The sequence below is a fragment of the Oncorhynchus nerka genome, linkage group LG9b (assembly GCF_034236695.1).
Source record: "Oncorhynchus nerka isolate Pitt River linkage group LG9b, Oner_Uvic_2.0, whole genome shotgun sequence".
In the NCBI taxonomy this organism is placed as follows: Eukaryota; Metazoa; Chordata; class Actinopteri; order Salmoniformes; family Salmonidae; genus Oncorhynchus; species Oncorhynchus nerka.
The window spans coordinates 46,394,004-46,406,475 of record NC_088424.1 but is presented as its reverse complement, the minus strand read 5'-3'; the positions used below and the strand labels follow the sequence as shown (position 1 = coordinate 46,406,475).

The following is a 12,472-nucleotide window of genomic DNA, read 5'->3' as shown; positions in this document are numbered from 1 at the left end:
CTTACTATTATTCGACCATGCTGGTCATTTATGAACATTTGAACATCTTGGCCACGTTCTGTTATAATCTCCACCCGGCACGGCCAGAAGAGGACTGGCCACCCCACATATGCTCTCTCTAATTCTCTCTTTCTTTCTCTCTCTCGGAGGACCTGAGCCCTAGGACCGTGCCCCAGGACTACCTGACATGATGACTCCTTGCTGTTCCCAGTCCACCTGACTGTGCTGCTGCTCCAGTTTCAACTGTTCTGCCTTATTATTATTCGACCATGCTGGTCATTTATGAACATTTGAACATCTTGGCCATGTTCTGTTATAATCTCTACCCGGCACAGCCAGAAGAGGACTGGCCACCCCACATAGCCTGGTTCCTCTCTAGGTTTCTTCCTAGGTTTTGGCCTTTCTAGGGAGTTTTTCCTAGCCACCGTGCTTTTACACCTGCATTGTTTGCTGTTTGGGGTTTTAGGCTGGGTTTCTGTACAGCACTTTGAGATATCAGCTGATGTACGAAGGGCTATATAAATAAATTTGATTTGATTTGATCAATACATCATTAAAATATCCAATGTTATTATCTATTATATATAATATCAATACATCATTAAAATATCCAATGTTATTATCTGTGAAATAGAAATGGGGGACATTTCCGGTTTCATGTATTTAGTCTAACAGGCCCACTGTGACAGAGAAAACACCTATACTACAGAACACTATAGACAAGACAGAACTGATCTGAACAGCCGTTCAGTGGTCCTGGTAGTTTGACAGCATAGTGCCACTAAACTAGAAACATGTGGGAGGATTTGACAGCACAGCGCCACTAAACTAGAAACATGTGGGAGGATTTGACAGCACAGCGCCACTAAACTAGAAACATGTGGGAGGATTTGACAGCACAGCGCCACTAAACTAGAAACATGTGGGAGGATTTGACAGCACAGCGCCACTAAACTAGAAACATGTGGGAGGATTTGACAGCACAGCGCCACTAAACTAGAAACATGTGGGAGGATTTGACAGCACAGCGCTACTAAACTAGAAACGTGGGAGGATTTGACAGCACAGCGCCACTAAACTAGAAACACGGGAGGATTTGACAGCACAGCGCCACTAAACTAGAAACATGTGGGAGGATTTGACATCACAGCGCCACTAAACTAGAAACATGTGGGAGGATTTGACAGCACAGCGCCACTAAACTAGAAACATGTGGGAGGATTTGACAGCACAGCGCCACTAAACTAGAAACATGTGGGAGGATTTGACAGCACAGCGCTACTAAACTAGAAACATGTGGGAGGATTTGACAGCACAGCGCCACTAAACTAGAAACACGGGAGGATTTGACAGCACAGCGCCACTAAACTAGAAACATGGGAGGATTTGACAGCACAGTGCCACTAAACTAGAAACATGTGAGAGGATTTGACAGCACAGCGCCACTAAACTAGAAACACGGGAGGATTTGACAGCACAGCGCCACTAAACTAGAAACACGGGAGGATTTGACAGCACAGCGCCACTAAACTAGAAACACGGGAGGATTTGACAGCACAGCGCCACTAAACTAGAAACACGGGAGGATTTGACAGCACAGCGCCACTAAACTAGAAACACGGGAGGATTTGACAGCACAGCGCCACTAAACTAGAAACATGTGGGAGGATTTGACAGCACAGCGCCACTAAACTAGAAACACGGGAGGATTTGACAGCACAGCGCCACTAAACTAGAAACATGGAGGATTTGACAGCACAGCGCCACTAAACTAGAAACATGTGGGAGGATTTGACAGCACAGCGCCACTAAACTAGAAACATGAGGGAGGATTTGACAGAACAGCGCCACTAAACTAGAAACATGAGGGAGGATTTGACAGCACAGCGCCGCTAAACTAGAAACATGGGAGGATTTGACAGCACAGCGCCGCTAAACTAGAAACATGTGGGAGGATTTGACAGCACAGCGCCACTAAACTAGAAACATGAGGGAGGATTTGACAGCACAGCGCCACTAAACTAGAAACATGTGGGAGGATTTTGACAGCACAGCGCCACTAAACTAGAAACATGTGGGAGGATTTGACAGCACAGCGCCACTAAACTAGAAACATGTGGGAGGATTTGACAGCACAGCGCTACTAAACTAGAAACATGTGGGAGGATTTGACAGCACAGCGCCACTAAACTAGAAACATGTGGGAGGATTTGACAGCACAGCGCCACTAAACTAGAAACATGTGGGAGGATTTGACAGCACAGCGCATGTGGGAGGATTTGACACTAAACTAGAAACATGTGGGAGGATTTGACAGCACAGCGCCACTAAACTAGAAACATGTGGGAGGATTTGACAGCACAGCGCCACTAAACTAGAAACATGAGGGAGGATTTGACAGCACAGCGCCACTAAACTAGAAACATGTGGGAGGATTTGACAGCACAGCGCCACTAAACTAGAAACATGTGGGAGGATTTGACAGCACAGCGCTACTAAACTAGAAACATGTGGGAGGATTTGACAGCACAGCGCCACTAAACTAGAAACATGTGGGAGGATTTGACAGCACAGCGCCACTAAACTAGAAACATGTGGGAGGATTTGACAGCACAGCGCCACTAAACTAGAAACATGGGAGGATTTGACAGCACAGCGCCACTAAACTAGAAACATGTGGGAGGATTTGACAGCACAGCGCCATTAAACTAGAAACATGTGGGAGGATTTGACAGCACAGCGCCACTAAACTAGAAACATGGAGGATTTGACAGCACAGCGCCACTAAACTAGAAACATGTGGGAGGATTTGACAGCACAGCGCCACTAAACTAGAAACATGAGGGAGGATTTGACAGAACAGCGCCACTAAACTAGAAACATGAGGGAGGATTTGACAGAACAGCGCCACTAAACTAGAAACATGTGGGAGGATTTGACAGCACAGCGCCGCTAAACTAGAAACATGTGGGAGGATTTGACAGCACAGCGCCACTAAACTAGAAACATGTGGGAGGATTTGACAGCACAGCGCCGCTAAACTAGAAACATGTGGGAGGATTTGACAGCACAGCGCCACTAAACTAGAAACATGTGGGAGGATTTGACAGCACAGCGCCACTTGCGTCATGACTGCAACAGTAGAGACCAGAGAAATTGATGTTCATCTCTCACCACGTTAATGTCATCAGATACTCTTTTTTTTTTTAAAGGAAGAATCTTACGAAAGATATTGACAACACATTGATAGGCAATACTATACATGTTTTAAAAATAGTACAGATTTAAAAGAAAAACATTACTCTTAAATCGCAAACCACCGTGACTAAAATATGCAGAAGAAAAACATCCTTAGAGTCTTTGTTGTTCCATAAGTAAACACCCCCACGCTGTTCTCGATAAGCTTTCGAGCAGCTGGTGATGTAAGCACAGTAAAGAATCCTACCTAAAAGTGCAGAGTAGGACGATAGCGATAGTGAGGGAGATGAGGGAGAGACTGTGTCCGATAGTGTAGCCTACTTTCACTGCCCAGTAGAACTCCGCCTGAGAGAAACACACAAGTAGACACATTAAAACATGTTACTGCTCACACAGTTCAAAGCTAAAATAAAATAAACAATAACAAAGAGGGCCAACCCACCTCTGTTTTGGTAAAAAGCTGAAAGATGGGCCTGGAGAAAAGTAACCACTCTCAAATTCATAGACAGAGCTATGGAAGCAAAGACTGACCACCCATGGTCATACAGTACAAAATGATCTATTTTTATCAACAAGTTTATATTTTAGGTTCTGATGGGGTACGACAGTTGAACTAAGCTCATATTCTTCAAAAATCAAGTTTTATTCTTCAAGAATCAAGTTTTATTCTTCAAGAATCAAGTTTTATTATTCAAGAATCAAGTTTTATTCTTCAAGAATCAAGTTTTATTATTCAAGAATCAAGTTTTATTCTTCAAGAATCAAGTTTTATTCTTCAAGAATCAAGTTTTATTATTCAAGAATCAAGTTTAATTCTTCAAGAATCAAGTTTTATTCTTCAAGAATCAAGTTTTATTCTTCAAGAATCAAGTTTTATTCTTCAAGAATCAAGTTTAATTCTTCAAGAATCAAGTTTTATTCTTCAAGAATCAAGTTTTATTCTAACAATAAGCATGATTTATGTTAATTTGTATTTAACCTTTATTTAACTAGGCAAGTCAATTAAGAACAAATTCTTACGACGCTGGGCCAATTGTGCACCTCTAGCACTGAGATGGAGTGCCTTAGACCGCTGCGCCACTCGGGAGTCAGAAATTCTAGATTTAACACATGGGCAATTCTATAATGGTCGAGCACTATCCTCCAACAATTACTTTTCTTTTTTATGTAATTCTAATTCCTGGATAAGGCTTCAAATACAGGATACATTCTAGTTACGTCATATGATTGTGGAAAACACAAGGCCCTAATAATGGTACCCTATTCCATACTGTAGTCCACTACTTTAGACCAGGTCCATAGGGCACCCTATTCCATACTGTAGTCCACTACTTTAAACCAGGCCCATAGGGCACCCTATTCCATACTGTAGTCCACTACTTTAAACCAGGCCCATAGGGCACCCTATTCCATACTGTAGTCCACTACTTTAGACCAGGTCCATAGGGCACCCTATTCCATACTGTAGTCCACTACTTTAGACCAGGTCCATAGGGCACCCTATTCCATACTGTAGTCCACTACTTTAGACCAGGTCCATAGGGCACCCTATTCCATACTGTAGTCCACTACTTTAAACCAGGCCCATAGGGCACCCTATTCCATACTGTAGTCCACTACTTTAAACCAGGCCCATAGGGCACCCTATTCCATACTGTAGTCCACTACTTTAAACCATTGTCTTGTTATCACCGTTACACAAATACAAAGGTCACTGATTTATGAACGTTGGTCAATAATGATTAGAAATGTATTGATGGATCTGTAAAAAGACACTGGTTTCCATACCTACCTTGTCATCATCATCAACTTTGGTGACATTGGCATTGTACCCACAATTCAGTGCATAGGAAGCAGGGGTAACCTCAGACCAGCCATCACTGGTGCAGGTCTTCGACAGGTTACCTAGATGACAGAGAGGACAGGTGTAACAGGTTACCTAGACGACAGAGAGGACAGGTGTAACAGGTTACCTAGACGACAAAGAGGACATGTGTAACAGGTTACCTAGACGACAAAGAGGACAGGTGTCACAGGTTACCTAGACGACAAAGAGGACAGGTGTAACAGGTTACCTAGACCTAGACTGTAAAAAAAAGGAACAGTATTTTACGTACCATATTTTACGGTATTCAATTTTGTTACTGTAATTTATTTACAGTACCAATAATGCTACTGTAGTCATTTTACAGTAACATACTGTTCCTGTAGAGACTTATTTGCATATTTCCCAGTGCCTTGCCTTTAAAATGAATTGTAGAGTTACCACCCATGACTGTTTTTGTTAGTGACAGAGACATAGCTGTTGCATTCATCCTTGTTCAGTCTTGTGGCCAAGTGAGATTGTAAGAGAATAAGTTGTCATTAAAATTAAATTATGGCAGAATTTATCGGGACCCCGCCCCAAATCTAATGACACAGCCTTAAAATCTGTAAATTTCTATTTTTACATCAACAAATAACCTTCAATGAATTACATTTTCATCTCTTACCAAAATTCAAGAAACCAATAAATAAACGTACCTAATAAAATAACATTTTTTTAAAATTATCTTTCTCTAAAACTTTTGTGTATTGTCCCGAATCCCCAAACTGACAAGGTAAAAATCTGTTGTTCTTGGTCTGAAACTCTTATACAGTGGTCTGAACCTCTTATACAGTGGTCTGAACCTCTTATACAGTGGTCTGAACCTCTTATACAGTGGTCTGAACCTCTTATACAGTGGTCTGAACCTCTTATACAGTGGTCTGAAACTCATACAGTGGTCTGAAACTCATACAGTGGACTGAACCTCTTATACAGTGGCATGTCCTAAATACATCAAATATTTCCCGGCCATTACATTTGTTTTCCCACAATGCAATGTCATTAACTTCTTAAGGACGTGGTCCCGAGGTGGGGACCACAATCAGCGGAAATGTTCAAGAGCGCCACCTATAGAGGTTGATAAACCTCAAACTTTCATTAAAATTGACATACAATATACTGAATTAAAGCTACACTCGTTGTGAATCTATCCACCAAGTCAGATTTGTAAAATGCTTTTCGGCGAAAGCATGAGAAGCTATTATCTGATACCATGCACCCACAAAATACTGCAACGTCACCTAACACGACAGATTTTGCGTTAGCCGTCGCAAACCAAACCGCTGAAATAAAATATAAAACATTCATTACCTTTGACGAGCTTCTTTCTTGGCACTCCTAGATGTCCCATAAACATCATTTAGGGTCTTTTTTCGATTAAATCGGTCCATATATAGCCTAGATATCGATCTAAGAATACTGTGTGATAAACGGAAAAAAATAGCGTTTCATAACGTAACGTCATTTTTTAAAATTCAAAAAGTCGACGATAACTTTCACAAAACACTTCGAAATACTTTTGTAATGCAACTTTAGGTATTAGTACACGTTAATAAGCGATAAAATTCATCAGGAGGCGATGTAAATTCTTTAGCTGTCCGTTTCCAAAAAATGTCCGGAGAGAGCTCGACCAAAATATCCGGTCGGAGACCGGAGGGAATTGGTTCCCTTGAATCGGTTTGACCAAGAATCAAAGCTGAATCAAATGACAAGACTCTAGACATCGTGTGGAAGCTGTAGGCACTGTAACCTTGGCCTCATTTAATTCACTTTGAACAATTCCTTGAAGTCGCGGACGGACACATTTTTCCATTTTCAGTGATCAGATTTCCCTGCACTTTTCGATGAAACGCACGTTCTGTTATAGTCACAGCCGTGATTTAAACAGTTTTAGAAACGGCTGAGTGTTTTCTATCCACACATACTAATCATATGCATATACTATATTCCTGGCATGAATAGCAGGGCGCTGAAATGTTGCGCGATTTTTAACAAAAAGCTGCGAAAAGCTGCTTGAATTCTCAACTTCCTTATTAAAGGTATTTTCTTTTAAGTGTAGGTAACAGAAGGTACAGTCATTTACAGGTGATCTCCAAAACCAAAACATTACGTTTTCATATGTTCAGCTCAATCAAGTTAAAATACAATAGTTCAACAGAGCCCAACTCTGACATTTGTTTTCAAAATGTTTTTTGTTAAGCTTTTTTCTCTGTTATGCTATCTTCTACCCCCTTCTCTACCCCCACTCTACCCCCTAATTTTCTTCCCCACTCTACCCCCCAATCCTCTACCCCCACTCTACCCCTAATCTTCTTCCCCCACTCTACCCCCCAATCCTCTACCCCCACTCTACCCCCTAATCTTCTTCCCCCACTCTACCCCCTAATCTTCTTCCCCCACTCTACCCCCAATCTTCTACCCCTTCTCTACCCCCACTCTACCCCCCAATCTTCTACCCCCATTCTACCCCCAATATTCTACCCCCACTGTACCCCCCTCTACCCCCTTCTTTACCCCCACTCTACCCCCACTCTACTATCCCCTTCTCTACCCCCACTCTACCCTCTTCTCTACCCCCTTCTCTACCCCCACTCTACCCCATTCTTTACCCCCCTCTATCCCCTTCTCTACCCCCTCTATCCCCTTCTCTACCCCCACTCTACCCTCTTCTCTACCCCTTCTCTACCCCCACTCTACTCCCCTCTACCCCCTCTACCCCCTTCTCTACCCCCTCTACCCTCTTCTCTACCCCCCACCCCAATCTTCAAAGCAATCAAACCAAGTGTTGAGAAATCTCTTCTGCCTTCCCACTCCACTGATCAACACAACAGTCTCCTCCAAGGAGCACAAAAAACAAGACACATTCTCGGTGAAATACTAGTGGTTTCTTCTCGTCTTTAAATATCAGAAGGGGCAACTTTTTCCCTCCTTTATTCAGATCCAATTATTTTACACAGAGAGTCTCACTGGAACATAGTCCACTTCAGCAAATTGAAGTCTTTACTGTCAGGAGGGGATATGATGGCCCCGGTGATACACTGAGGCTTACAGGTTCTGTGTGTGTGTGTGTGTGTGTGTGTGTGTGTGTGTGTGTGTGTGTGTGTGTGTGTGTGTGTGTGTGTGTGTGTGTGTGTGTGTGTGTGTGTGTGTGTGTGTGTGTGAGAAAGAAAAAGCTGTATTGTCACAGACAGGTGTAGTGGAATGTGTTGTTTTACAGGGTCAGCCATGGTAGTACGGCACCCCTGGAGTAAATTAGGGTCACGTGCCTTGCTCAAGGGCACATCGGCAGATGTGTCGGCTCAGGAATTTGAACCAGCAACCTTTCGGTTAGGCTACCTGCCGCCCTAAACTCCATCTGTTTTCTTAATTACCCAGGACCATTCCTCAGAGACCAAGATGCCATCGTCTAGTAATGAGTCTTTTCAACTCTACAGTAAACAGTCTATGGGGACACAGGGTATGGGTCTACATTATGGTCTATGGGGACACACAGGGTACGGATCTACAGTATGGTCTATGGGGACACACAGTGTAAGGGTCTACAGTATGGTCTATGGGGACACACAGGGTACGGGTCTACATTATGGTCTATGGGGACACACAGGGTACGAGTCTACAGTATAGTCTATGGGGACACACAGGGTACGGGTCTACAGTATGGTCTATGGGGACACACAGGGTACGGGTCTACATTATGGTCTATGGGGACACACAGGGTACGAGTCTACAGTATAGTCTATGGGGACACACAGGGTACGGGTCTACATTATGGTCTATGGGGACACACAGGGTAAGGGTCTACATTATGGTCTATGGGGACACACAGGGTAAGGGTCTACATTATGGTCTATGGGGACACACAGCGTAAGGGTTTACAATATGGTCTATGGGGACACAGGGTACGGGTTTACAGTATGGTCTATGGAGACACACAGGGTAAGGGTTTACAGTATCGTCTATGGGGACACACAGGGTACGGGTCTACAGTGTGGTCTATGGGGACACAGTGTACGGGTTTACAGTATGGTCTATGGGGACACAGCGTAAGGGTTTACAATATGGTCTATGGGGACACAGGGTACGGGTTTACAGTATGGTCTATGGAGACACACAGGGTAAGGGTTTACAGTATCGTCTATGGGGACACACAGGGTACGGGTCTACAGTGTGGTCTATGGGGACACAGTGTACGGGTTTACAGTATGGTCTATGGGGACACAGGATAAGGGTCTACATTATGGTCTATGGGGACACAGGGTAAGGGTCTACAGTATAGTCTATGGGGACACACAGGGTACGGGTCTACAGTATGGTCTATGGGGACACACAGGGTACGGGTCTACATTATGGTCTATGGGGACACACAGGGTACGAGTCTACAGTATAGTCTATGGGGACACACAGGGTACGGGTCTACATTATGGTCTATGGGGACACACAGGGTAAGGGTCTACATTATGGTCTATGGGGACACACAGGGTAAGGGTCTACATTATGGTCTATGGGGACACACAGCGTAAGGGTTTACAATATGGTCTATGGGGACACAGGGTACGGGTTTACAGTATGGTCTATGGAGACACACAGGGTAAGGGTTTACAGTATCGTCTATGGGGACACACAGGGTACGGGTCTACAGTGTGGTCTATGGGGACACAGTGTACGGGTTTACAGTATGGTCTATGGGGACACAGGGTAAGGGTCTACATTATGGTCTATGGGGACACAGGGTAAGGGTCTACAGTATGGTCTATGGGGACACAGGGTAAGGGTCTACAGTATGGTCTATGGGGACACAGGGTAAGGGTCTACATTATGGTCTATGGGGACACACAGGGTAAGGGTCTATATTATGGTCTATGGGGACACAGGGTAAGGGTCTACATTATGGTCTATGGGGACACACAGAGTAAGGGTCTACATTATGGTCTATGGGGACACACAGGGTAAGGGTCTACATTATGGTCTATGGGGACACACAGGGTAAGGGTCTACATTATGGTCTATGGGGAAATCATTGGATATGATCACAAGGAAGAACAGGAAGGAAAGAAACTGCGCTGTCTAGAAAGTTGTTCGTTCCTAGTGATTATTCACATATCAAAACCACATTAGTTAATATCAACAGATCAAAACAAAACGATAACACAACTGATGGATTGATTGGTGCAAAAGCATTTGGAAATACATAACAGGCATTACTGAAGAAGGAATGGTTTAGAATGTTACCATTCTTCCCTCACTACTAGAGAAATGTCAGCCACAAACACACTACCCTTCAAAAGTCCCCCCTCACCCCTCAGTAAACACAATATTATCGCCGCATTCAAGTTGGTTTGCTCATAGTGTAACGGATGTGAAACGGATAGCTTAGTTAGCGGTGGTGCGCGCTAAATAGTGTTTCAATCGGTGACGTCACTTGCTCTGAGACCTTGAAGTAGTATTTCCCCTTGCTCTGAAAGGGCCGTGGCTTTTGTGGAGCGATGGGTAACGATGCTTCGAGGGTGAGTGTTGTTGATGTGTGCAGAGGGTCCCTGGTTCGAGCGAGGGGACGGTCTAAAGTTATACTGTTACAATAGCAGAGGAGCAGAGGAGTATACTGTATGGAAAAAGGAGGTTCAATGTGTTAGCTAACGTGCCTAAGTATTATGAAATAACTTAGTAATATTTTTTATTTATTTTTTAGAAAGAGAAGCTTGGTCTAATTGACTCAATAGTCACTATGAAGTTTATCTTTCTTTAATGATCCAGAAAATCTGTAGTTATTTCTGGTTGTTTATCAATGAGTTAGCTGGCTAACTGCTTTTGCAGTATACCCTCTCTGGTCTGTAGCTTGAGTTGGAACAACAGGCAGTGATGTAGCATGTTAGCTTGGAATTCTGTTGTTCATTTGGATATAATGTTGTCAGCAGCTTTCAATGCGTTATGCTGTTTTGGTAAAGCGGACAATGATGACTCAAGTAGCCTACATTGTAACGGAAAACTACAATTTATACCGTCATTTGTTTCGTATTATCAACAGTGCAATACCCTAAAACCTTGTACTGTAAATGATGGTGCATTGTGGGAAAATGTTGTGGGCGGGGAAATAATTGATGTATTGTGTATGGTACTGTAATTCCACCCCACAGAATACAGTACTGTACCGTATTTTAGGAGCTCCAAAACCTTTTGACCACTAGTGGCTGCATGGTATTGTTGTTTATGACTCATTAACATATTTTGAGTCGTGCCTTGTAAGCGGCTATATTTATTGAACCCGTGAAAGAGAATGCTGTACCAATTTAACTGCTGTGTGGTTATAGTGGCACATCAATTAAATGTAAAATGTATTAGGGACAGATTGGAATGGCAGCAAGTCTTAAACCTTTTTAATGGTTGAATATTTAACCACATCCTATTGGTCGGTTTGGCCCTGTAGTCGCTGACAGTTTTTTGACACCTTTTATTAAAGGCCTCTAAAAGTACAAGTGATATAAAACACCAACTGTTCATTAATACACTGTGATGTGTAAACACTTCGCCGAGCAGCCAACAATAACAGTCAAATACTGTGAAATACAAAAACCCCTCCCCTCCAATGAATTTCATTCAATCATCCACTCAATCATCCACTCAATCATCCACTCAATCATCCACTCAATCATCCATTCAATCATCCACTCAAACATCTATTCAATCATCCATTCAAACATCCATTCAATCATCCACTCAATCATCCACTCAATCATCCACTCAAACATCTATTCAATCATCCACTCAATCATCCACTCAATCATCCACTCAATCATCCACTCAATCATCCACTCAATCATCCACTCAATCATCCACTCAATCATCCATTCAATCATCCATTCAAACATCCACTCAATCATCCACTCAATCATCCACTCAATCATCCACTCAATCATCCATTCAAACATCCACTCAATCATCCATTCAAACATCCACTCAATCATCCACTCAATCATCCACTCAATCATCCACTCAATCATCCACTCAATCATCCACTCAAACATCCATTCAAACATCCACTCAATCATCCACTCAAACATCCATTCAAACATCCACTCAATCATCCATTCAAACATCCACTCAATCATCCACTCAAACATCCACTCAATCATCCATTCAAACATCCACTCAATCATCCACTCAATCATCCACTCAATCATCCACTCAATCATCCACTCAATCATCCACTCAAACATCCATTCAAACATCCACTCAATCATCCACTCAAACATCCATTCAAACATCCACTCAATCATCCATTCAATCATCCACTCAAACATCCATTCAATCATCCACTCAATCATCCACTCAATCATCCACTCAATCATCCACTCAATCATCCATTCAATCATCCACTCAATCATCCACTCAATCATCCATTCAAACATCCAC

At 42.9% G+C, this 12,472-nt stretch overlaps 1 protein-coding gene across 2 annotated transcripts in view; it reads right to left on the bottom strand.

Annotated features, from left to right (window-relative positions):
- LOC115114039 (vasoactive intestinal polypeptide receptor) overlaps positions 1-12,472 on the bottom strand; it is a 126,459-nt gene that overhangs the window by 50,631 nt on the left and 63,356 nt on the right. For both annotated transcript variants that reach the window (XR_010461836.1, XM_065013784.1), the window contains exons 4-5: positions 4,991-5,103; positions 3,446-3,543 (exon numbers count right to left, since the gene is read on the bottom strand). Coding sequence is in view for 1 of the 2 variants with exons in the window: in XM_065013784.1 (XP_064869856.1) it covers positions 3,446-3,543; positions 4,991-5,103 (211 nt within the window). In the remaining variant the exon portion in view is untranslated. The remainder of the gene's footprint in view (positions 1-3,445; positions 3,544-4,990; positions 5,104-12,472) is intronic.